The sequence below is a fragment of the Lissotriton vulgaris genome, unplaced genomic scaffold (genome assembly GCF_964263255.1).
Source record: "Lissotriton vulgaris unplaced genomic scaffold, aLisVul1.2 SCAFFOLD_417, whole genome shotgun sequence".
NCBI classification, from domain to species: Eukaryota; Metazoa; Chordata; class Amphibia; order Caudata; family Salamandridae; genus Lissotriton; species Lissotriton vulgaris.
Window position 1 is genome coordinate 401175 of NW_028250820.1, and position 26980 is coordinate 428154.

A 26980-nucleotide genomic window follows, 5' to 3' on the forward strand; every position below is an offset into this window, starting at 1 on the left:
CATCTTGCTATTCGGCCACAGTTGACAGATCCTTCTTTGGGGGGAATTTAACAGATTGGCAGTCTGCCAAGATGATCATACGAGATCCTCAGTTTAAGACTTCCTGATGGTATTAGTCCATAAACAATAACTCACATTTCCAAATCAATTTGTTCTTACCTTTAGTTTGTTATGCATTGAAATGGTCTGAAATGAACCATGCAAACGGTGCCTGGTAAGATCTTGCTCTGCTGCCAGGTCTTATTGACTTAAGAGCTTGTGATGTTTGAAAAGAGCAGTTTAAAAGGAGGACTGGAAATAGAGTTCAAATTGATCGCACTCACCAAACTTCTCATATTTCTTCAAAACTTCGCAATGCATCGAGAAGATGATCTTTCCCTATTAAATGATAGTGCCATCACCCTGTGCTGTATTAAATTATGAAATAGGCGTTGCATACCCAAGCAAGGGTGTTCATGTTGGTAGGGCCATCGATGGCTCGGACTGTCTCCACCATATAATGAATCTGAACTTTTGAGTTGTAATTTTTTCATAACTGTTAGATCACCCTTCTTGAAAGATGTAATTTAAAATGTATTGCTAAGAAATGCACTGGCAAAATGACAGTAGGTTTGGCCCAGGGGGCAACGCTAACCGATGGCGGCCCCCCAAGATAGGTGCGGGCCGTTTCGGACCGGTGCCGGGTGGCGCCAATGGTGGCACTGCAGTTTTTGAATTTTCACGGGCAGGATGTCTGGGATAGATGATTGGTCGGTAGGCCGGTGGGGGTGAGGGGGGGTCACCTGGGCGGTCGCCGGATTAGCCAGGTGAGGATAAAAATGAAGTGCATCCCCACACAGTTACCTGTTTTTTTCCTCGCCTGGCTGCCCCCAACGACCTCGTTGCAGTGCCCGCGCCCTGGACCTTGCTGCTGCTTCGGGGAACGGACAGTGAAGCTGGCTTTTTTGGTTGTATTCCTCTATCAGCCTACTGGGAAGCAGTATCTATCTGTACCATGACGTGATCTAGATTCACGTGCTCAGTCACTGCTGAAAAGGCCTCTCTGGAGGCCTTCGGCGGCGGTGACTGTCAAAAACGAAGAAAACCTTTCAACACCCTCATCGTTTTGAGGTGTCACCGGTAGCTGCCGTCAGAGACTTTGACAGAGGCGACTTTTGCAGAAACAGAGGTTTTCATTAGGTCACATGGCTTACGCCAGTGCACAGATCCTCAGTCATTTTTTCGTGTGGTGTGCAAAGTCAACTTGCCCAGAACCAGCTTAGCAGACAGGCAAAAAGAACGAGTCTTCCGTTTCGCTGGGGCAGCAAGAGGCAATCACAACTTGGGTGATCTACACCAGTTCATCAAGAAGGATGCAGGCAAGGGGCTACATCCGCTTGCAGTCATCATTCATCATATTGCTGCAACGATTGGCAATGTTGAAAGGATCATATTATTTGAGAACTTTAGGAGGGAAATGTCATGATTGGCTAAGAGATGTCCGGGCTTGGGCATTGTGGGATCCCATATCAGGGGTTAGTCAGGAGGCCGGACTCGTCTCGATTAATAAAATTAGTCAGGCATCTTAAACAAGAAACAGGTGCTTAACATCATACAGCCAAAGACAATTCCTTGTGGTTCCCCCTAGGTGTGTTGTTCTTCACATGGATAAGGTTCATTTGTCAACCAATGGCAACAAATGGTCTGTGAAGAATTTGGTGGCATTTTATTTATGGCAAAAGAATTTGAGGGAAGACCAGGCCGGTCGAGAATTCTTAATTAGTCAGTCAGGTGCCTCAATGGCTGGATGAAGCAGCTTCTTAGTACTCCACGGTTAAAAATGATCCCCCATGGGTGTATCAGGGGGGGACACATTGTTCCACCAGGATGAAGTTCATCCCTCAGAAAGCGGCCACATTCTTTTGTGGAGAATCTTGTGGCATTTCTTTATCTCAATACTGATACACCAGTCTTTGAGGGGGTGGGGGAGGCCTGGCCGGTTGGGGAACCAGCCACGCCTGTGGCAGAGAAGAAGTCATGTTTTGTCACAAAACAGGTAGACAACCTTGGCATCAGAAATTGAAGTGCAAGCGAATTCTGAATTAGGAAGCATTTGGCTGGGGTTGCCTTGGAAGTGGAGTAAAGGGGTTGGGGCTCCTGCCACAGTGATTGTCCCTAGCTTCTCACCGTACTCCATTACATGGCCTCCGGAGTATGTCGGGGGATGGCGTCTGCGCCAGGGGACCAAGGTATGGCCCGGTTGCCCAGGCCCATCCCAATGGGGGTCAGGAGGGATCCCATCTTGGGTTGGCTCTGGCATGGTATATTGGGGGTCCAGTTTTTTATGCTGGCCCACACTCCCTCTATTTTGAGGGGGCAGGTGAGTTCGCCTTGTGATATGCATTTTGCGGTAGGGGGACCACTGTCCCGAATCTTTTGGAATAGTAAATGCCATGGTGTCTGCCGTGGTGGTCAGGCATGACTCCTTTTGAGGATCTGTTGCTAGGAGAGGATATGTATTATTTCCTCTAATCAAAGGATTCTTGATGTAAATATTGTAAATGTCATGTGAAAGTTTGGATATTTGAATAATTCTGTTGATATAAATGCTGTGTTTATGTTGATTGTAATAAATACGGACTGAGAATAGTATATTCTCAAATGCAGTGATGGCGTCTGTGAGTCTTTGTCTCTCTTAAGGAAATCCCCATTTGGAGGAGGGATGATTTGGGTAAGTCTCTGGCTGGTTCCCACACCTGTGTGTCTGTACCAACCACTCTCCTCCTTTTCCCCACAGAAATGAGAGCACTGGCTGAGCTGATCGGTCCATATGGAATGAAGTTCTTGAGTGAAAATCTCATGTGGCACGTGACTTCGCAGATCACAGAAATAAAGGTATGGACCTTGCCGGAAAGACATGGGATGACAGATGTGGGCATATATGGGAGAGAAGGGTTGTGCTACTCAAATACTCCATGCAGAAGACTACAGGTGAAGTGCAAGTATGATAGTTGTTCAGTGCACTCGTTCTTTTCTGCCACACTCCAGGGAGAATGTGGTTTCTAAAGAATGTAAAAGTAGACGGAGGAGACACCCAAAACAAAACATTAATAAACAAGAGGAGCTAAAGCCTGACTCTGTTCTGCTCTCCTCAGCGTTGCCCTGCTCACCTGTCTCCTCCCCTACTTATCCTATCCTCTCTTCCCCTTCCCTCCCCTTCTCTTCTCTCCCCTCCACTCTCCTCTCCGGTTTTGGAACAGGTTTGAGGTTCCAGACATTGTTCACCTCCCATTCTCCTCCAACGGAATTTTGGCTAAGCAGCAACACCTGACTGAGCCTTACACAATGAACAATTGACCTGATGGAAGTTCTATCTATATTTCGAGCTGATTTCCTTAAAACATGTACACATTGCTCCACAATACCTCCTGCATCTCTGGAAATTAGTTGAAGGGGAGGAAAGCAGGCCACGTTTGCTGAGGCAGTCACCTCCCCTCTTCTACAGCAGTTTCATGACTTTTGCCCCAGCTCTTCATGGAATGCTTTTTAAGGCATCTCTGCTTACTATAATATTTTTGGCTAAGACCATATTGTAGTTTCTGAGTGAGAATCAGCAAGTCCTCACTTATTGTGATTCATTGAGTGTTCCTTGACTGTTATCACACTGTTTCCCCAAACTGTAAAGTTGTGGGGACTGCATAGCAGCATCAAAGGTTAGACTGCAAGAGTTTCTTGAGGGTTGAATATTGGATACTTTGGAGCTTATTTACAAACCCCTTGTACCGCAGGTGCAACCTGCTGTCCCACATGTACAAGGACAAATAAAGCCACCATGCATGGATTGTCGTGTCCCTGTAAATAAGGCCCCTTTACATGCAACACTTTGCATGAAAGGGGTGTTCCATGGGTGTTGCTGTGGGTGTTCCCATACAACACCCATGGATTCTGCCGCATTTCCAGATTTACGAGGAATTGTAAACCTGTCCTTCCAGCGCCTTGAGACCCTAGCGGGTGAGTAGCGCGCTTTACAAATTTTGCTGATTGATTGAATGAGTCAGAATGCTACACCTCCCCAGGGGAGGCGTAGGGACGCGCAACAAGGAGAAATTTTTCATTTCTCCCTGTTTTTTTTCCTCTTTCTATGTGTGCTGCATTCTGCAGCACACATAGAAAGAGGAAATCACCTCTTGTGATTGTTTTTGCACAAAAACAATTGTCTCCGTGGCGCAGGCACCCTTGCGCCATGGGCAGCCTTTTTAAGTAATGTTTATGAGTCCAAGGAGGTAACTGCAAAGGCGAGCTGCCCAAACCTGAGGGAGGAAGCCCTGGAGTCCTGTTCCGCTCAAGCCATAGCCAAACTGATATTGTCCCTAAATCTAATGAAAGCAGCCCGACCGGACAATCTTCCGTCAAACCTAATGTGGTGGGCAGTGTTTTTTACAAAAAAATGTATAGCCTCAACTAAGACTGTACATTCCCACACAGTTGGAAGGGCCCAATAATGAAACAATTCATGAAAAACAGGAGAGAGGACTGTACCAGTCAACTGTTGCTTGATAAGCCTGCGGTATGTAGGCGCAAAATTGTACTCTAAGGTTAATCTTGGTTCATTGAAGAATTGGATTGAGGGCAATGGAATTGCCCCTATTGAACAGGGGGGTTTTAAGCCCAGAAATTCAACTATAGATCATTGTTTCAGCCTGTGAGCCTTGGTACAGAAGGTGAAGGAAACAACTGGGAGTTTATTCTGCTGTTTTGTTGACTTCAGCTCAGCTTTTGATTGTCACAACAGAGGCTGGTTTACTAACCTTGAAAAGCCGGGTACAGCAGGAGCGATGAGGATGTTAGCCAACCCCTTCCCTGATTGGGGCACCACCTGTGAGTAGTACGTAAACACTCTACAGATATTATCCCAGCAGGGGAAGGAAAACAAAGGGATAAACAAAACAAAAACGTTGTGGCAGCCAGAGCCCTCAAGGGCGTCGGATGCAGGAGGCTTCACTCCTATGACAGTCACTGGTTCCCTGTATGAGAGACACAATACAACAGGCATGAGTTTCCCCCTAACCTGCTTACTGAAATATATGTATATATGATAAAGGTGTGACTAAAACTTACATAATATCTGCCAAAATCATGCTGAGATACAAAAGGCACAAAAGGAAAAAATAAAGAAAAGGAAAGAAAATAGTTATTTGTTCCTAATGACTCAGGGTTGCTAGACTCAGCAGGATAAAGTTTCACAAATGTATGAAGTCACTGAAGTAGGGCACTTATCTGAAAGAGCCGACTTGAGCCTTCTATATCTCTGTAAGTGAAGTGTGTCGATTGGCTGCTGTCACACACGATTTGGAAACACCTTGTTTACATCCAGGATAATGTCACTCATCCGCGCCTCTCAACGGCTCAACTAGGCAAAAATATAAATGAAAAGAACAATCCAAAAGATAATGCAAGTAGCACCCTTTCTTATGAGTGGAAATTACCCAAGTAATCCTGTAAGATGAGCTTGTTTCCTCACGAGCTTTTATGCACAGGTCCATGTAGCAGGAAGGAACTACTCCTGCTAATTAGCAATACGGCTTGATATTCGTAACTATGCTCCAGCGGGAACACGAGCTGCCAGCCTCCAAATGCGCTCCAGCGCGAACACGAGCTGCTGGCGGGTCAAAGGCAGCGGTCGAACCACAGGAAACACCCGCGGCTTGACAGGCTTTGCTTGCATGTGAAAAAGAATGCTCTCGCAGGACAGAGCGAAGGCGGGTAGATTAATCTTGGCACAATTGGGGTAGCAGCTTCTGCACAAGGCGGTCTTTACTAGAATACGGGCAGTAAACAGGTATTGGACGGAGCATCTGAACCAATCAAACACTCACACCCAGTCAAAAGATCTGGGTTTAAACCATCACCGTTCTTTAGCCCACTCTGCCACCCCAGCTCTGACATGGCTATATGCAAATCAGTCTGACCCTGTGCCTCATGGGAACAATCCAGCCTGAACTGCCAAGCCATGCCTTCCCTGGACCGGAAACAAGCCTCTGAGGACCGGTTTCTGGCATTCCAGCCGTTTTCAGCCCGGCTTGCTTGAATCCAGTGGCAAAGTGAGCAAGGGACTCACGTCTGAGCATACCCTGCCACACTTATGGCGGCCAAAAGCGGTACAAAAGGGGGTGGTAATGGACGGAGCATCTGAACCAATCAAACACTCACACCCAGTCAAAAGATCTGGGTTTAAACCATCACCGTTCTTTAGCCCACTCTGCCACCCCAGCTCAGACATGGCTATATGCAAATCAGTCTGACCCTGTGCCTCATGGGAACAGTCAAGCCCGAACTGCCAAGCCATGCCTTCCCTGGACCCGAAACAAGCCTCCGAGGACCGGTTTCTGGCATTCCAGCCATCTTCAGCTCCATGAGCCAGGCAGTAAGACTGGAAGGGAACATGCAGGCTTGGCAATTCTTAACCTATAAAGCAACCCTGCGATCTTGGGATAGACACTGGGTCTCGGAAGTACATAAGACTTATGTGCTGCCGAAATAGGGAAGAGTGAATTAAGGTGGGCGGTGAAGGTCAGAAAAAGGCTAGTCATCATTGCAGGGGCCTTGAAAATTGAATTTAAGATGACAGGGACCTCTCATCTTTCCAAAGTTGAATTGAAAATGACCAGTGGAAAAAAATCTAAATTGGTAGATATGGAGTATTTCGGGAATAGATCCTCTGCAAGGTATATGGTAGAATCTTGGGGAAATGGGAGGGCATTTCCTCATATATCAGCTCTCACTGACGCCTCCCTTTGCTTGGTTCTTTTCAAATTTTAGTATCTTTAAATGTTAGATATATAAGGGTTGAAAAATCCGAAAGCTTTCTAAATGGAGAAAATAATTACACACGTGGTTAGAAGTTCCAAAGTTCTTAATTGATTGCTGTCATTTTAACAAGTCTCGCAGTTTGATCTTAAAGCCATATTTTGTAAAATACTACATGAATCATCAAATGAAGCACCTTCACTTTTGCTAAACATGGAGGGGCATATTACCAACAACTAGCGATAATTATTGCTATGTTGGTTTAGCGGCGATATTTTTATCGCCGAGCTGCGGCGATTTTTATCGCTTAGGAACCTTGCTATTATCAAGGTTTATCTCCTAAGCGATAAAAATCGTCCGAAATGCATGAATATCGCTGAAAAGTCAGCGATATTCATGCATTACCGAGCTAATGCTCTTAGCCATGTTATCCACCTACCATTGGATAACATGGCTAAGAACTGCTCAGGGGCAGGTGTTAGCTTTTGGAGATATTCGCGCTTAGCGCAAATGTCTCCAAAAGTTGGTAATAGGAGATAGCGATGTTAGCGACTGTTTCCAGTCGCTAACATCTTGGCACGCCCACTTTGCATCTCATTAGTGATAAATATCACTGACATGCAAAGCGGGGCCCAAGATGGTTGCTATCTCCTACTAGCTGTCGCTAACTGGTGTTAGCGACAGCTAGGTAATAGGGAGATAATTTAATCTCCGCTTTCTTGGCTTTTAAAGCCAAAAAAGCGGAGATAAACCCCCTTGATAATATGCCCCTCCGTTTTTAGATGTTGCATGCGTCCTGGCAAAATGATTTAAAATAGGTTTGGGTTAGTGAGTAAGAGGCTCGGCTGACTGTATTTTTTTTGTTACTCTGGAACTGGGGTATTGGGAAATGGAGCTTTAATGGATTAAAGGATGGAGAATGGATCTTTGATTTATTAAAGGTTGGACAATGGAGATTTTATGTTAAAGGTTGGTGTATCTTGCTTAGAGCTTGGCTGAGCTGCATGGAGAGAGAGCTGGGGAGGTTTTAAAAAAAAGTTTTATTGTTTTAAAATATACTTTTTAAAGACAAGCGTCTAAACATTCATAAAATTGAACTGATAACTGAACTACATGCCTCTATTTCAGCTTGTGCTAGCTAGCAGCTTCAATGCAGGTAAGATAGCAACACCAGAAGTACAGAACCGCAGATTTTTTTAGTACTTAGTTATAGCCTTGAAGTGCAATGCTGGTCACAGCTCCCAAATCTAGGAAGGCACCAGAACAGTATTGCCTGCAGTAAAGGTCATATGGAGTTCTTTTTTTGAGCTGCAGGTCAGGGCAATGTGGCAGCAGCATCCTGACAACAACGTTGATTGCCTTCACAAAGTCAATCAAGTGAAGACAAATGTGCAGGTTTTTCGCACTCCTTGGGTGTTTCTGCGCAGAGCATGTTTCATTTACTTTGGACAGCATCCTTCCTCCAATTTATGGTTTAACTATTTTTATTACTAGTCTCACTTAAGAACGAACCATACACCTGAAAATTACATACACAGATTATTTGTAGGATACCTATCACTACCTACAACTTGTATAAAACTTTATAAACCATAAACGAAAATGATCCAGATGCTCGGAATACACAAAAAGCTGTCATTGCCTTTCCCAGGCCCCTGCCAGGGTGACAAGAAGTGGTGGGAGATGGTTGTTAGGTATTGCATGGAAGATTCACCTAAATGATTATTAATCTTACAAACAGTACTATGTGTAAACATGAAGGGAGGGGCAGCAATTAAATAAGCTCATAGAACGGGACAATACCAGTGATAAGTTAGTATGGCAGTGCATTATATGAAGTCCTAAGTACCTTCCATATAATTTCAACATTATGGCTTCACGAAGTTCTCTGCTGCTCCTGTATGTGAGAAGGGTTGTATGATGTTACAACGTGATCTTATAGATCGCGGTACATCACAACGCAGGTTTTACAACGCAAGTCGTTACCACGACTTGCGCTGTAGGGTGCTGGACTTAGGAATAGTTAGATGTACTATTCCAACACCAGCCTACGTACAGTAGGAAAGGTGTTGGAATAGTAAATCTACTATTCCTTAGTCTAGAGTGCCCTCCAGCGCAAGTCGTGGTAACGACTTGCGTTGTAAAAGACGCGTGGTAATGGCAGCGCTGTGTTTTGACCGTGCTGTCATGGATGTTTCCCGTGAGAAGAGGCTCACCCTCACACAGAATTTGATTGGCAACCCTGGGAATACTTATGAACTATCGGCCACATCCATTTAACGACCTGTAGCTTGTCTTGTTTGCTGCGTAAATCTGCTACGGTCCGGAAATACAGGAATTCTAGGGGGCATATTACCAAGCCCCAATTGCCACCACAACATCACTTTTTGTGATGTTGTGGAGGCGATAGGGTCAGCGCCTTTTTACCAAGGCAGCATTAAACCGCATAACGTGGCTAAAAGCCACGTTAAGTGGCTTAACTCTGCCTTGGTAATAGGGCACCTTTCACGCTAAAATTAGCATGAAAGGGGCATGCAGTGGGTGTTGCAGGGGGCGTTCCACCGCAACACCCATTCACTTTGAGGCTGCCACCTATTATCAAGAGAGGCGATAATAGGTGGCAGCGCCAAACTTAAGCACAGAAAAATCCTGATCTTAAGGTGGCGAAACGAGGAGAATTGCTTTATTACTCCTTGTTTTTGCTTTTTCCATGTGTGCTGCCTTGTGCAGCACACATGAAAAAAGCAAAATGCCAATGTTTGTTCATGTACAGGAAGTTGTCCCTTCCTGTACATAAACAAACCTTTTTTTTTTTAAATGACATGTTGCAACTTACATGTGTGCTGCATGAAGCAGCACACATGTAGGTTACAAAATAGCATTTTTGGTTTGTTTATGTACAGGAAGGGACACCTTCCTGTACATAAACAAACCTCCCTGCTCGCAGACACCCTTGCACTCTGGTTGGTATGCAAGCTGCAACGGGTGCAGTACATGGCGGCCAAGCTGGCCCTCTCTCGCCCTAACTTCAGCTCCTCCACCGCTGCTCTTCGGGACTTACATTGGCTGCCGGTCCATTTTCGTGTTCAGTACAAAGCTGCCTGCCTGGTGTTCAGGGCTTTGCACGGACAGGGCCCGGTCCCACTGCAAAATATGTTTTCATGGTATTCGTCCGCGCGATGTCTGCGCTCTTCTTCTGCGTGGTTGGTGGTGGTACCAAGATTCCAGAGAGTGAGGATGGGTGGACGCTCGTTTAGTGTCGCAGCGGCTAAACTCTGGAATTCTCTGCCACTCCTTTTACAAGGTCAAAGGGACTTCCTACCATTTAAAAAGCGTTGAAGACCCACTTGTTCCCTAGGGCAGTTTAAGATGTTGTTTTCTGTTGCTGACAGTGATTTCAAGCGCCAGGATGCCCTTGGGGTGACAGTAAAGCGCTATACAAATATACAATACAATACAATACAATGCGTTGGCGTTAAGTCATGAGACTTAGGGCCATCGCTGGGTGAAACGCCAGGCTGCACCATATCCTTGGTAATATGGTGCAGCCTGGGGCTTCCGAAGTGGCAATGAGAGGCATTAAGCCAAGGAGGCTAACGCCTCTCACCCCCACTTCCTAGATAATATGCCCCTTTATCCCTTAAGGTGGCAGTTGAATCACTGTTGAGTTGTCCTCTGTTCCAGCAGTTCCACCAACATAGTCACAGCACCTGACTCCTTGGTTGACAGGTTCTTTATTGAGAGCCATTTCAAAAACGTCTTTGCTCAAATATTTGTATTATGCCCATTAAAACCTCGGAATAAGCCTGCTGTGGCATCACAAAGATTCTAAGGACTCCTTTGCCTCATTCTCAAGTACTTGTACCTTAGACACCAGATGTACCAATCAATAAGGCTGTAGAGTTTGAAGCACTATTTGCATTTCCTCCTCTTTCACATGCTCGAGGAATACAACCCATTTGTGGTTATGTGCTGGCATGGATACACATAACACATTCTAAGGGTGTCATATTCCTTTCAATGCGTGGGAAGATTGATGTCATTCTAAGAGCAGTTTCTTTATCCTGGATACACTCTGTGCAACATTATGTTGTCATTTGCAGGTCCGCCTGGTTCTTCATCACATTCTCCTTTGGAGGTTGTTGCTTTTGGAGCAAAAACTTAATTTTTATCTTTGGGACTCTGTCGCTTAAGCTCATTTGGTGCCCTCTTCATTCTGTGGCGATATCAGCAACATCCGGTCGCACTGCTCCACCCCTCGCTCATGTCCGCAGTGACCTCTTTCTCTGGTAAGCCTACTCTATTGTCTGTCACGCCACGGAGGATGTACACATGGCCACGTTGGAACAGAAACTACCCGCTCTCCTCTGGGGCCACTCCTCTATCTCCATGTGTTGCTATACGGCATAAGGCATGGCTGAAACACCAAAGTGCCAGTTCTTTGGGGGACCCTCCAGAACCCCTCCAATCAGAGAACAAACACCAGGTACTGCCATCACTCAGGGCTGCATCAGCATCATCCCTATAGCCTTTGTTGCTGCTGGGGGTAGGGCAAGATGTTTTGTGTCTTAGACCGTCAACTTCCGCTCTTGCCACTAGAGAACCCTGGGCACCAGGTATACATGAGCCTCCAATGTTAAAGGCGGCCTCAAATAGGGAGTAGAGTTGAGGCTACCTCAAAAAGCCACCATCGTGGTGCAAGGCAGGCTCCATCCCCTTCCTTCTTTTTAGATTCACATGTATACTGGTCTTCCTGCTCTATATGATTGACTACTCATATTACTGAAGAGAGCACATTTCAGGATGTTCACTAAGATCCATCTGGAACACCGAAAAGGATCCCCAATAGTGATCAAAACATTATCATTATCATTCTGATGTTTGAAATAACTGAGAAGAAAAGGGTCTAAATATATGAGTTTTTCTACATTCTACAAAGTGTAGGAGTGGGGAATTAGGCCTCTTGTCTAGTGTGCGCACCCCAAATATAATACACTTCTTAGTCCCATTGACCACACCTGTAGGGCTTCTCCTGGCTCCTCAGTCCCTACAGCACTGCAATTTGATTTATTTTTGCATCACTTTCTGGAGCCACAAGCTTCATAGTCTCCTGTATAGTCAGTCTCTCTTTCCTCAGTTCCATGACAGACCCAAAGCAGGCTCAAACAGATATTTGGGCTGGTGTTCATTTTCCTCAGTTTGGCCCCTTTTTCCCATGGTTGTCCTGCGTGAATCACAGAGCAGCCTCTCTGTGGCCCTTTCAGTTCTTTCGGGACCAGCATGATATTGCTTCCTCCCCCGCTGGTCACAGGGGGAGTCTACCCTGGCATAGCCCAGCCCTAAGGACCCTTCCTTCATGCATTTCCAGAGGATGTTAATCCGGCCTCTTCCTTCCACTAAGGCACTTCTAGAAGAAGGCCATTTTGCCCTCTAGGGCCCTTAGAGCAATTGGAGGGAGGCAAGTGCCAGTACATGCCCATTTGGCCAAGATGTTCTTTCAGGCTTCTTTTGTGTGTTTGTGCAACCACACCTGCAGGCTCTCCTTGCAGTGTTGATTAGATGAGGACTGCTTTGATTTGCAGGAAGAGGATGCCACCAATGGCGCTGCCGCCCTCTCTTGCCATCCACCCCTCCAGTTAGGCTGATTTGTGCCCCTGTTTTGGCACTAGATGGCCAACCTAAGCTCCAACTGCTATGCTGTGGTCTTCTTCCTTGTTCAGGCCTATCAGGGGGCTCCGATTACATGTCCGTTCAGAGAAAGATATTTATTTTTCAGTCTAGTCTTCCCTCTGTAATTCTGTCGGGTGTAAAGATCGTTGTTCTCTGATATTTTGGGGTGAATGCACAGCTCTCTCAAAGTGCGTCCATCCTCTTAGCCTGCAGGCCACAACCCCGCCTGTTTATTTATCTCTTAACTGTTTTTTTTTTTACGGAGTCTTATATAGCGCGAACTTGCGAACTGTTGTTAAATTGATGTGAGCTGACCTTCTCTTTTCGAGTATAGCCTTGAACTGAGAAAAGCTGCCAAAAGCATTACCCATGTGGACTTTAAAAAGTCATGGATAACTTTTTAAATGATTTGCCAAGTGCAGAATTAGCAGGCATTTTGCTTTGTTTCTAATTTACCTCCTTCCCATAGCTCCCTTTAACATTAGAGGTATTTGTATCTATTACTTTTCTTTATTGTATATTGTTATCCATTGTTACTTGCCTATTATTTACAGAGTAAATGAACATGACATCTAACTGAGGATGGATTCTTATTATTTACAGTAACATCTGTATGTTTCTACATATCAATATATTTACCCTTCTATATGTCCACAGAAACTGGTGATTGAGAACATGGATGTTCTGGTCCAGATCCGATCAAATTTTGACAAACCTGAGCAGATGGCATCTTTGTTTTTGCGATTGACCTGTAAGTAGTAGAGCCTGGTGCAATTGACGTCTTAAAAGTGCTGTGTATTTCATAGTTGTATGTCAAAATGTATTGTTGGGCTTAGCAAACATAGGTATATGTGTACAAAATTTGGCACGGGAATGGAGTATCGTCATGGGCTGGCACTTCAGCTGAGCGCTCAAACTGTTCAAAGGTCATCTCCATTTGACCGGCCTAGTCTACCTCCCTAATCCTGGGCTAGGTCAAGGACAATGTTCCACTCTCCACTGAGTATAGTTTTAACCCAAATAAAAATAGTAAGAGTATTGATGAATTGACAAAAAATGGTTCTTCCGGCCTGTTTTGGGACCATAGATAGGGCCTAGGATGGCCGTAATGCCTCAGATATGTAATTTTACAAAAGCTTAACAGCCCTCAGTTATTTCATTAGCTATTTTAATAATTGAAGTTTTTCAATCTTATATAATATTTTAAAATTTTGCGTAATAAATACAAGCATTTATTAAAATTACAATTTATGTAATTGAAAAGTATCTTAATTGTAATTTAAAATGTTAACAACTATTGTAATGGGGTGTATAAGCAGCTGATACTTTTAGTAATAAATATTAAATCATATAATATTTTTGAAATTTTTAACATTTATCTTTTATGAAATAAAGTTATTAGTAAATCAGATTACCGCAGACATACATACCTTCCAAATGTTTGTTGGACTGGACTTGGAATAGTAAATATGTCTCCTCCCTCTCACCTTCTAATATATGCACTTTACCCAATGTTTGCAACACTACAGTTAGGAAGGTAACTTTGACAACTCCATGCAAATGCTCTTTCTCAAGCATTAGCATAGGCAATATGACCAACTGAATTATATAGTAATTTCCCACAGTTTATTGGACTGAAGTTAGAAGAGTAAATCTGACACCCCAAAAAATATCATTTTTCCTAGATGTTCCTTCGACTGGGAGATGGAATAGTAAATCTGACTTCCCAAATATATTCGCATTCTTTAATTTGTGCACTCCAGCATTATGACCAACTGAAATATATAGTTATTTCCCATTTTTGTGGCCAATATTCTGGCATACAACCCTTGCATTAGTCACGTGGTATTTGTACAGAATACCAGCAAAAAAAATGATGTGATACAAAATTATTGTGTCAAGAATATTGGGATTGCAGAAATATCATCGACAAGAATATTGAAGGTATAAATATTGTTTTTATTGATAATATTATTGTTGTGATAAATATTCATGTAGAAAATATTGTAGTATATATTGTCATTTGTAAGTGTTTTTTGTGTGTAATTTATTGTAGTATGTTTAATTGAAAATGATATTTTGTTATTGGTATTTTTAGTAAAATATTTCATTAGTTATGAAATTGCTGAAATTTGTATTTTTTGTTGTATTAATGTACATAAATACCTTTTTCATACTTTTTTTAGTAGTGGGATATTGGGTTTTTAAGAGATAAGGGTGGGGACAGTTTTAAAGAGTGTATATTTACAGTAACATGTATGTCAATAATTATAATGGTATGCAAATTAATGTTTTAACATTTAATAATTATTTTTATGTTTGTTACTAATTTTTATTTAATATTAATTAAAATACATATTTATTGTATGTAGTGTAACATATTTTTAGTTTAAAACAATTCATTTAATAAAAGCATTTACAAATTAAAACTATTATACAAATTATTGTAATAAAGTAAAATAAAAAAGTTTTGTATAGATTTTTCATAATGTAAAGCTTTTTTTGTAAATTTTTGTAACTATTTCTTTAGTTGCATTTATTTTAATATTATTATTAAATGTAATTTAATGTTAAATACAACATATATCAATGGTACTACATTCGAACTAAAAATGTTTTAATAATATGAAAAAGTGTACCTTGTTAAAAATAATATATAACACAATGTATTATAAAATATTTGCACAAAGTACAATTATTAGAAATTATTTGTGTATAAACTTTTTTTAAAAGTGAATACTTTCTCAAACGTTTTTAATATTATACAAAAATGATACCTATTTTGTTTTTTTCATTATACTTTTTTAAAATTAAAATGATATATATTTTTTTAATTAATATTAGTTAAAAATATTTTTCATCTATGATTGTTTTATTTCGATCATGATTTTATTTATTTTTCAAGCCCATCTTGTCATATAACTGAGGACAGTAGTTCTAAAAACACACTCTAATTACAGTGTTAGCTGAAATGTAGAACATCTATCTGTGTGTGCTAAAGTACAGGGTCTGCCACTATTCCCAGAGATCATTGATATATAATCATTTTGCTTCAATAGGAAGGTGGGGGTTTAGTTTAATCAGTCTTATAACATGACAGGCTTTTTATGGTAAATAGTTTGTTTACCATGCTAACAATATTTTTGGTATGCATTTGTTTTCTAAATGTGGTGCAAATACTGCATCTTAGGCAGGGTTTTAAGTGGGATGAAAAAGTAGGGGTGCCTCTAAATGGTGCATGGCCGTTGCAATTAAGAGTGTGGCTTAGAAACACCAAAGCTGAAAATCTGTGTTTAGCCTAGTGTGCCCTCCAACTGGTATTTTCCTGCTTCTGTAATCACATCCAGGTATATCATACAAGTATCAAGCCAGGATTATTGGCTTTGTCAATGGTTGTCGGTTGCATAAGATAAATAAGCAACAACTATGGCTTTGTTGTGTAGAGTATAGTAAATGCTTCAGTTCTGAAATGATAAGACTGTGAAAGAAATATAGAAAGTCTCTTTGAAGCTGCATCAAAGGCAGTGAAGGGTGGTACTGCTACAGGGTTAAGATTAATTTTTTTCATCCTGAGGGTGAGGGCAAAAATGGAGAGCTCGATTGGGACCCGTCTCAGCACCTGCTTTTTTGAACTGCCAATGCTGAGCACAGACGGGACCCGGCTAACTTAAAGCCCTGATCTTAGAGCACAAAACTTTAAACAAATGTCATAAACTTCCTTTGTGTCTCTTGTTTTATCTTATTGTGGGCTAGCCCACCAGTGAGAGTGCGAAAGGGTGTGTCCTGTTACCAAGATCCCTGAGAGGGTCAAGAGTGATATGTTCTGTGGTGCCAATTAATTTGTTTCTCTGGAAAGGTTAGGAGGCTAAGTGAGGCACTATAGCTAGTCGGACTCAGGCTTGTGGATACTGAAGTTGTATGGTGGGTCATTCCCTACATGCCAATGTTTAATGGTCCCAAGCATAGTTCTGTTACAGAGCAGAATCCCTGCAACATGGCGCTGCCGGTGTTTTGCTCAGGTACTTACTTGCAGGAAGCCTTAGTAGTGTTTGTGTTTGTCCACAATACCCTCACACCTTTTACAGGAGACGCCCGTGGTATTAGGAATTTATATTTCACAGTTTTTAGGGAACACCTAGTTCAGTTGGTTTTTCAAGCTTGAATGTAAAAAAGTTGAGAACCTTGTTGTGAATAAATGATGTCCTGTTCCAAGGTAGATTAGATAAGTAGGTTTATTAGATAAGATGTTATGAAGAGCCCCACCAGGAGCAGCCTTCCTGCTACTCAACCCATCCTCCATCTGACTCTCTCACTTTGTCATCATGGAGATTTGCAAGTGGCCGAAAATGACTTCTTAAAGAGGCTTCTTTGTCCTCCCAACTGGTTCACCAAGAGGTCGGGTTGGAGTATTTGACTGATTTAACAGGATTGAGACCTCTAATGGCCTGGAGATCTATCTGGGCCAAGGATGAAACAGGCTTCACCAGGAGAATAATTAATGATTGCCTCCACCTGGACAAATTCAGTCAGATCCCATGGCTTAAATATGTCTTGACTTCATAGAGAGACGTGTTTGATCTTGACGTTTTTGTGGATCCAGCAAGCGTCAATAATATCCCTAAACAGGAGCTCAACCATGTCTATCTGGGGGCCAAAGCAAAATTGCGTAGTGAAGTACTTAAAAGTGGTCACCAAGCAATCTCACCAGTATGTCCTTACAAGATTGAGATTAAGCATTGTTCATAACCTGGTGGCTTTCCCCCTGATGAAAAAGCATACGTCACTCCCCTGTCCATGTGGCGGAACTTCCAAACAGAGCACTGTGCACTTTTTGCTTATCTGCCCCCTGTACTTGTATCTTCGTATAGCGTACCTTAAACCCCTTTTTAAGAAATATTCTGTGCCTACTGTTAAATCTGCTATGATGTTTTTATTTGCACTTGATGTACCGGATGTCTGTTTTTTTACTGCGACTTTTATTCTGAAATCCGTGTCCGCCAGGAAAAGTATGGAATTTACAACCTAACTGTGAATGTACCCCTTACTGTAAATCTAGATGCTATACCGATCGTTATTCCTCCCCTTGTTGTGATCGCACTGAATCCCCCATATTTTAAATGTTTTTAACAATTTTTTTAGCGGATATGTATATAATTTTCTCTGTGCTTTTATGATTGTTTTTTGAATGATCGAATAAAGCTTTTGAACTGAACTGACTCTCTCACTCACCAACATTCCACATCCACCTCACACACCAACATTTCACCACCACAGTGACACTGACTGAGCAGCAGGTGTAACAAACCTGTTTGTGCTAGGCTTAGAATCATTTATGAATTCATTATGGTGCAACCTGTTGCTATTTCAGCCAAGTGCCAACCGTCAGTCTATGTGCATCTGAGACAAGGAGCCTCTGCTGCAGGAGCTCCAGTAACTTCTGTAGTTGAAGCGAACACAGTGATTCACTTTGAATTGAAGCCTTTTATTCATGGATCACATTTCTAGCTGTGGATGCTAACACTAATACTTTTCATACATACACTATCCCACCAGCAACTGCTGAATATAGACCATATGCATTTGCAGAAATTCCTCTTACTGTCTGGGAGCACCAGATTTGATTTAATGGTGCCCTTCCCATGTTTCAGTCTCAGTAATGAGAGGGCTACTTGGCTGGAATTAGCAGGATATACTCAATGCTCAGATTTACCCAATTTGAATCTCTTGCAAACCCAGGGTTTATACAATGTACTTTTTGTCTTACAAAATTAATTTTGCATATACCATTAGCTGGTCCAGCTAGACTTGTTCTGCAAGTGCAAGCCCAGTTGCCTGCAGCGCCTGTATTAAGTCCTGTAATTGTTCATTCAATTATGGGTAAACGTCCCACTAATCGTGAAGAAATACCATTTTAGATAGCCCAAAACATCTATCAACTTGAAGCTGTGTTTCCCCTTACGGGACTACAAGAAACGCACAGAATTTTAACTATGTGTTTACCCATTGGGCTGGAGGACGTTCTACTGAACTTCCTCAAACAAATACAAAATGAGCGTGCGGCAGGTCCAGCCCTCGATTTCGGGATGAAACTCATGGGTAATTTTCCTGTTGTCTCTGAAATGATTCCTTCTAATGTTAAAGGTGAAGCAATGTCTTTGGCTATACGCCAGCGACTTGCCACAGTGGCTGAGGCCGACTGCAAATGTGAGTTGCCTGTCATTATTCCTAATGTATATATGTCTTTAGGATGCAATAGTTTGGGAGCCAGAACTTCAGTACCACCACTTGCCAAGTCAAGCACTGACAAGAATGCCAGACCAGCCTGCGAGTTTGCTAAAAAAAAACATTGGATAAAGGTAAACAACAACAGAAAGGTAAACAGTGCTGCGGTTCTCCACCCCGGGAGTCCTTTGAAAGACAATACAATTTTCGTGATCGTACTAAGATCAGGACTCAAGACAGGTATCAGGTTCCTGATACACATTCTCCACATTTCCTTCAGTACTTTTCTGACCAGCAGTATGACAGAGGAGGGCAATCTGACCACACACAAGAAGTGTATGTGAAACCACAACGAGAGACACAACACCAGTCGCGGCTGGCATGACTCGCTGGTGGGGGGCGGGGGACATGCGGGGAGGGGGGGTCACATGGGGCATTTAATTTAATAATAATGAAAACAAAATGTACCAAACCGCTGGCTAGGTCCTGTGTCGTCTTTGCTTCTGCTCCTGCACTCCTGCCTCAAGCAGAAACATGAAGCAGGCATCCAGGCTCCCACCCCTAAGCCAATCACAACACTGCAAACAGCATTGTGATTGGTCAGGACGCCACCCAGCCAGGTGCTAATGGCCCGGCCATGTTCTCCATGTCGGCTGCGTTGCAGGCTGCATGGAGAAGGGCAGAGTGCGCATGACTGGTTTGGTCGGCCCAAGACATGCGCACTCAGGAGTGAGCAGGAACACCACTCCTCCCCTGCCCAGCCCTGCTTGCGGAGCGGCGTCGTGCAAACCAAACCCTTCTGCTTTCTGGCAGTGTGAGAAGCAGAAACATAAAATGGTAGCTATTACCATTTTATGTTTCTGCTTCTCACACTGTGAGAAAGCAGGGAGACGATGCTCCTCCACCCTAGTGAAGGAGCCACCACTGCACAACTGTCATCTGACATGAAGATAAAGAAGTAGGACAGACCTCCTCCATATTGAGCCCCTTTTCAGGACAAGAGTGTTGCAGCCTTAACTGCTAAATATGGCACAGACTGTGATGTCCCTTCTCCTGAACATGAGTTGAGCGATGACTCTCCTCGAGAGCGCTGCTGAAGTCACCATAGTATGCCACACTCTCCACCAGTTTCTGGTAGCGAAAGCAACAGAGACATTTATTACGATTGAGACCATGGACACACGCGTAGCCCCTACAGATAGACCATGGGCCTTATTACAGGTACAACAATCCTAAGGACCATTGTACTCATGGTAGTGGTCCGGCCACCGCCTCACTGCAGGACCGCCCGCAGTATTCTGAATGTGGTGATCGGACTGCCGCAAGACTGCTGCCTCCCCCGCAACTGGCCTGAATATTCTGGTGATGCCGCGCCGGCACCGCTGAGCATATTATGAGTTGCATTATCATCTCCCTTTTCATAACAGTGAGCCCGCTAAGAAAAGGGTGGCTGAGATGCAACTAAAGGGGCCTTCCAGATCTGGGCCTTGGGGTGCATGCGGGGGGTGCACATGTTTTACCCCCCTGTAATTGCATTCCCATTCCTGCAAGTGTTGCAAACATGCCACACTGTGCAGGAATGTGCTGCAGGCACTGTCACTGTGGCAGGATGAACACCATGAAACCTCCGCAGCACCGCCTGTAGGGGTGAGCGCAAAATCCGTTCCGCTCGCGGATTTTGCAAATTTTTGGTAAATTCGCGATCCGCGAACTCCCGCGAATTTACTGCGAATTCGCAAATCCGCGAGCGGTGGATTCCGGGGGCAAAAGTTGAAGCCTGGCTGGCCTGTTGTAACTATTTTACGATGGCGCCGGCACGCTGCCAGCACCATCCTAAAATAGTTACTAAGTTAGCTTCAACAGGAAGCTCTAATAGATAAAATAAAGCAGGTGCTCGCACCTGCTTTATTTTATCTATTAGAGCTTCCTGTTGAAGCTAATTTAGTAACTATTTTAGAATGGCGCTGGCAGCTTGCCAGCGCCATCGTAAAATATTTACAACATGCCCTTCCTGTGACTTCAGTGACTCATTCATCAGCCCAAAAACAATCGTGAGCGTCGTCGAGGCAGGTGTGCCTTCTTCCCAAATCTACCTTCGAAAATCAGCTGTGATAGAGGCCTTTGCATCCTTGACTTTCACGAGCGCAATCATCGTGTGGTTCCTGCGGCCAGGAGCTGAAGGGACCCCTGCACCCCTCGGGGCGCCTGACTTTGGGCTTGGAAGCCCCCCCCACACACTCGCAGTGTGCACCGTCTTCCCGCCATTGACCCACTATGATGGACAGCTCACCCAAGGGAACCCTGCGGCCCCCGGGGCGATTGCATAGTAACACACACATGGCCGCTGAAACTAGTTGAAGCTCAAATGAAGTGACTCATTCATCAGCCCAAAACCAATCGTGAGCGTCGTCGAGGCAGGTGTGCCTTCTTCCCAAATCTACCTTCGAAAATCAGCTGTGATAGAGGCCTTTGCATCCTTGACTTTCACAAGCGCAATCCTCGTGCTGTTCCTGTGGCCAGGAGCTGAAGGGACCCCTGCACCCCTCGGGGCGCCTGACTTTGGGCTTGGAAGCCCCCCCCCCCACACACTCGCAGTGTGCACTGTCTTCCCGCCATTGACCCACTATGATAGACAGATCACCCAAGGGAACCCTGCGCCCCTCAGGGCGATTGCATAGTAACACACACATGGCCGCTGAAACTAGTTGAAGCTCAAATGAAGTGACTCATTCATCAGCCCAAAAACAATCGTGAGCGTCGTCGAGGCAGGTGTGCCTTCTTCCCAAATCTACCTTCGAAAATCAGCTGTGATAGAGGCCTTTGCATCCTTGACTTTCACGAGCGCAATCATCGTGCGGTTCCTGTGGCCAGGAGCTGAAGGGACCCCTGCACCCCTCGGGGCGCCTGACTTTGGGCTTGGAAGCCCCCCCCACACACTCGCAGTGTGCACCGTCTTCCCGCCATTGACCCACTATGATGGGCAGCTCACCCAAGGGAACCCTGCGCCCCTCGGGGCGATTGCATAGTAACACACACATGGCCGCTGAAACTAGTTGAAGCTCAAATGAAGTGACTCATTCATCAGCCCAAAAACAATCGTGAGCGTCGTCGAGGCAGGTGTGCCTTCTTCCCAAATCTACCTTCGAAAATCAGCTGTGATAGAGGCCTTTGCATCCTTGACTTTCACGAGCGCAATCCTCGTGCTGTTCCTGTGGCCAGGAGCTGAAGGGACCCCTGCACCCCTCGGGGCGCCTGACTTTGGGCTTGGAAGCCCCCCCCCACACACTCGCAGTGTGCACCGTCTTCCCGCCATTGACCCACTATGATAGACAGATCACCCAAGGGAACCCTGCGCCCCTCGGGGCGATTGCATAGTAACACACACATGGCCGCTGAAACTAGTTGAAGCTCAAATGAAGTGACTCATTCATCTGCCCAAAAACAATCGTGAGCGTAGTCGAGGCAGGTGTGCCTTCTTCCCAAATCTACCTTCGAAAATCAGCTGTGATAGAGGCCTTTGTATCCTTGACTTTCACGAGCGCAATCCTCGTGCTGTTCCTGTGGCCAGGAGCTGAAGGGACCCCTGCACCCCTCGGGGCGCCTGACTTTGGGCTTGGAAGCCCCCCCCCCACACACTCGCAGTGTGCACTGTCTTCCCGCCATTGACCCACTATGATAGACAGATCACCCAAGGGAACCCTGCGCCCCTCGGGGCGATTGCATAGTAACACACACATGGCCGCTGAAACTAGTTGAAGCTCAAATGAAGTGACTCATTCATCAGCCCAAAAACAATCGTGAGCGTCGTCGAGGCAGGTGTGCCTTCTTCCCAAATCTACCTTCGAAAATCAGCTGTGATAGAGGCCTTTGCATCCTTGACTTTCACGAGCGCAATCATCGTGCGGTTCCTGTGGCCAGGAGCTGAAGGGACCCCTGCACCCCTCGGGGCGCCTGACTTTGGGCTTGGAAGCCCCCCCCACACACTCGCAGTGTGCACCGTCTTCCCGCCATTGACCCACTATGACGGGCAGCTCACCCAAGGGAACCCTGCGCCCCTCGGGGCGATTGCATAGTAACACACACATGGCCGCTGAAACTAGTTGAAGCTCAAATGAAGTGACTCATTCATCAGCCCAAAAACAATCGTGAGCGTCGTCGAGGCAGGTGTGCCTTCTTCCCAAATCTACCTTCGAAAATCAGCTGTGATAGAGGCCTTTGCATCCTTGACTTTCACGAGCGCAATCCTCGTGCTGTTCCTGTGGCCAGGAGCTGAATGGACCCCTGCACCCACCGGGGCGCCTGACTTTGGGCTTGGAAGCCCCCCCCCACACACTCGCAGTGTGCACCGTCTTCCCGCCATTGACCCACTATGATAGACAGATCACCCAAGGGAACCCTGCGCCCCTCGGGGCGATTGCATAGTAACACACACATGGCCGCTGAAACTAGTTGAAGCTCAAATGAAGTGACTCATTCATCTGCCCAAAAACAATCGTGAGCGTCGTCGAGGCAGGTGTGCCTTCTTCCCAAATCTACCTTCGAAAATCAGCTGTGATAGAGGCCTTTGTATCCTTGACTTTCACGAGCGCAATCCTCGTGCTGTTCCTGTGGCCAGGAGCTGAAGGGACCCCTGCACCCCTCGGGGCGCCTGACTTTGGGCTTGGAAGCCCCCCCCCCCACACACTCGCAGTGTGCACTGTCTTCCCGCCATTGACCCACTATGATAGACAGATCACCCAAGGGAACCCTGCGCCCCTCGGGGCGATTGCATAGTAACACACACATGGCCGCTGAAACTAGTTGAAGCTCAAATGAAGTGACTCATTCATCAGCCCAAAAACAATCGTGAGCGTCGTCGAGGCAGGTGTGCCTTCTTCCCAAATCTACCTTCGAAAATCAGCTGTGATAGAGGCCTTTGCATCCTTGACTTTCACGAGCGCAATCCTCGTGCTGTTCCTGTGGCCAGGAGCTGAATGGACCCCTGCACCCACCGGGGCGCCTGACTTTGGGCTTGGAAGCCCCCCCCCACACACTCGCAGTGTGCACCGTCTTCCCGCCATTGACCCACTATGATAGACAGATCACCCAAGGGAACCCTGCGCCCCTCGGGGCGATTGCATAGTAACACACACATGGCCGCTGAAACTAGTTGAAGCTCAAATGAAGTGACTCATTCATCTGCCCAAAAACAATCGTGAGCGTCGTCGAGGCAGGTGTGCCTTCTTCCCAAATCTACCTTCGAAAATCAGCTGTGATAGAGGCCTTTGTATCCTTGACTTTCACGAGCGCAATCCTCGTGCTGTTCCTGTGGCCAGGAGCTGAAGGGACCCCTGCACCCCTCGGGGCGCCTGACTTTGGGCTTGGAAGCCCCCCCCCCCACACACTCGCAGTGTGCACTGTCTTCCCGCCATTGACCCACTATGATAGACAGATCACCCAAGGGAACCCTGCGCCCCTCGGGGCGATTGCATAGTAACACACACATGGCCGCTGAAACTAGTTGAAGCTCAAATGAAGTGACTCATTCATCAGCCCAAAAACAATCGTGAGCGTCGTCGAGGCAGGTGTGCCTTCTTCCCAAATCTACCTTCGAAAATCAGCTGTGATAGAGGCCTTTGCATCCTTGACTTTCACGAGCGCAATCATCGTGCGGTTCCTGTGGCCAGGAGCTGAAGGGACCCCTGCACCCCTCGGGGCGCCTGACTTTGGGCTTGGAAGCCCCCCCCCACACACTCGCAGTGTGCACCGTCTTCCCGCCATTGACCCACTATGATAGACAGATCACCCAAGGGAACCCTGCGCCCCTCGGGGCGATTGCATAGTAACACACACATGGCCGCTGAAACTAGTTGAAGCTCAAATGAAGTGACTCATTCATCTGCCCAAAAACAATCGTGAGCGTCGTCGAGGCAGGTGTGCCTTCTTCCCAAATCTACCTTCGAAAATCAGCTGTGATAGAGGCCTTTGTATCCTTGACTTTCACGAGCGCAATCCTCGTGCTGTTCCTGTGGCCAGGAGCTGAAGGGACCCCTGCACCCCTCGGGGCGCCTGACTTTGGAATTGGAAGCCCCCCCCACAGACTCGCAGTGTGCACCGTCTTCCCGCCATTGACCCACTATGATGGACAGCTCACCCAAGGGAACCCTGCGCCCCTCGGGGCGATTGCATAGTAACACACACATAGTCGCTGAAACTAGTTGAAGCTCAAATGCAGTGACTCATTCAGCAGGGCAAATCCGCGGATCCGCAAATCCGCCGATTTTGCGGATCTACGAACCGCAAATCCGCAAAATCCGCGGATCGTGGATCCGCAAAATCCGCCCATGACTAACCGCCTGCCATGGATTACACTCGTAATTCAGCAGGTGGGCGCGCTATTAGCTTGGTGGTCCTCCTGTCAGTGCAGCGGTGGTGGGATGACAGGAGTACCATAAAACTTGTAATAAGACCCTATATAGTTTAGATATTCAAATTAAAGGTGACGTTAAATACACCATTAATGCTATATTCTGGGATAAATTAACTTCGTCTTATGATATTCTACTGGTGGCGGTGTATTGGCCCCCACCATTTGTGCTTGCATCCCTTCAAGTTGAGGTTGTAATTCTACCTTCTTTTTCATACTTTGTCCCTCACGAGGTCAAACAAGCTTATGCTTCTTGATTGGCCCTTGCTTTGGCCCCTGCACGATCATAATCATACTGGTTAGGATAAGGATTCCCCTCATAATTTCATTCTTCTACAGTCCATACCACGAGTACAATAACAATATCCTATTAAACTGGATGTTAAAGCACCCGTTAAAGAAACTATTTCCTAATTGGAGTACCAGGGAATAATTGAACCCTGTATCTCACAATTGAATAATCCTCTTTTTCCTGTTCTGAACCCTGATAATTCCTATCGCATTGTCTCACACTATAGACATTTGAACAGTCATACATGCACATTTGCAGTGAAAAATACACACAGTATGGCACTCATTATTAATGTAGTCCGTAAAAATACAAAGACACTTTGGACATTTCCAGTGCTTTTATGAGTCACAATTTGGCTCCTGAGAGCTAAGACTGGTCCACCTTTAGCACAATAGGTTTTCAAATATTCTATGCACAACATCTCATGGGCTATAAGAACAGCTCAGGAGTTTTTGCAGAACAAATTGTGTTAATTCTTCATGAGATTGACCCTGAAGCTCTGTTGTGTGTAGATGACATCTACCTGATGGACAACAAACTAAACCCTCACTTGGCCAGAATACATTGCATAATATTGAGATTTCTTGAACTTAGCTACAAGTTCAACTTCAAAAAATCGAACATAGCATTTCTGAGTGTCATTTTTTGGGGGTGTGAATCTAAATGAGGGAAAGAGTCTTGCTCCTCATTTTCTGGAGAAATGTGCACATTTGCCGCCTTAAAATACACTTTAAAAATTGCAGCCTCTGCTGCGATTTTCGAATTTTGTAGGACATACATACCTGAATATGGAAAATGCATTAAACCTCTTTATGTTTTAAGACGCCCTTATTTTTTCACTTCGTGCTTGACATCAGAACACATAGATACACTCCGATCTTTACAATTTAACTTGCTTGAAAAAACGTCACTTGCACACACGTGTCAATACCACAAACCTGGTCATTCAAATTTTACTAGACACAATTAGATTTACATATATCACCTTTAACGAAGATGCAACAGTGCCTATAGGATATACATTGCATTCATATTACGGACTGAAAATGCAGTTTGCATCCAGTGAAAAAATACTGATTAATGGGCAGATGGCCACCCTTAGAGAACTGCCACTTGTTCAAGGAAACTGCATTATTGTAGTTATTCCAGTACCAGCCTTGTAGGCTGTCACAAAAGCCAGCACACCTAACGCTAAGGCCCTCCATCCTAGATGGATACAATGAGCTACATCCTAAACAGCTGTATATGTAGACTAACTCTTCGACATTTCTTTACAAACAAAAGAATATCTGCAATATTTGCATGTATTCCCATGATCTTATGCAATTTTGACTCTTGATCAGTATAAATGTATCATTTACACTTATGGTTCAGCTCAACCTGCCATAGGGTCTAAGTAGTAATATTCCATTGCATATGTCATCATTATTGGTATTGTGTTGGATGGCGTTTTTCACCCTCAAACACGTTGCACGCTGCCTTTAGGAGACTGCACTGCACAGTTAGCTGAACCGAAGGCTTTGCTTCTTGTACTTGAGAATACGGACCCCAAATTTCCCACACTTATTGTGTGTGATTCGTATTACTGTGTACAATTCTTTCAT

At 45.0% G+C, this 26980-nt stretch overlaps 1 protein-coding gene across 1 annotated transcript in view; it reads left to right on the plus strand.

Annotated features, from left to right (window-relative positions):
- The window catches only part of LOC147663105 (nck-associated protein 1-like), a 1078872-nt gene that overhangs the window by 377296 nt on the left and 674596 nt on the right, over positions 1–26980 (plus strand). The window contains exons 7-8 of the mRNA XM_086950676.1: positions 2777–2874; positions 13114–13207. Of these exons, the coding sequence (XP_086806802.1) occupies positions 2777–2874; positions 13114–13207 (192 nt within the window). The remainder of the gene's footprint in view (positions 1–2776; positions 2875–13113; positions 13208–26980) is intronic.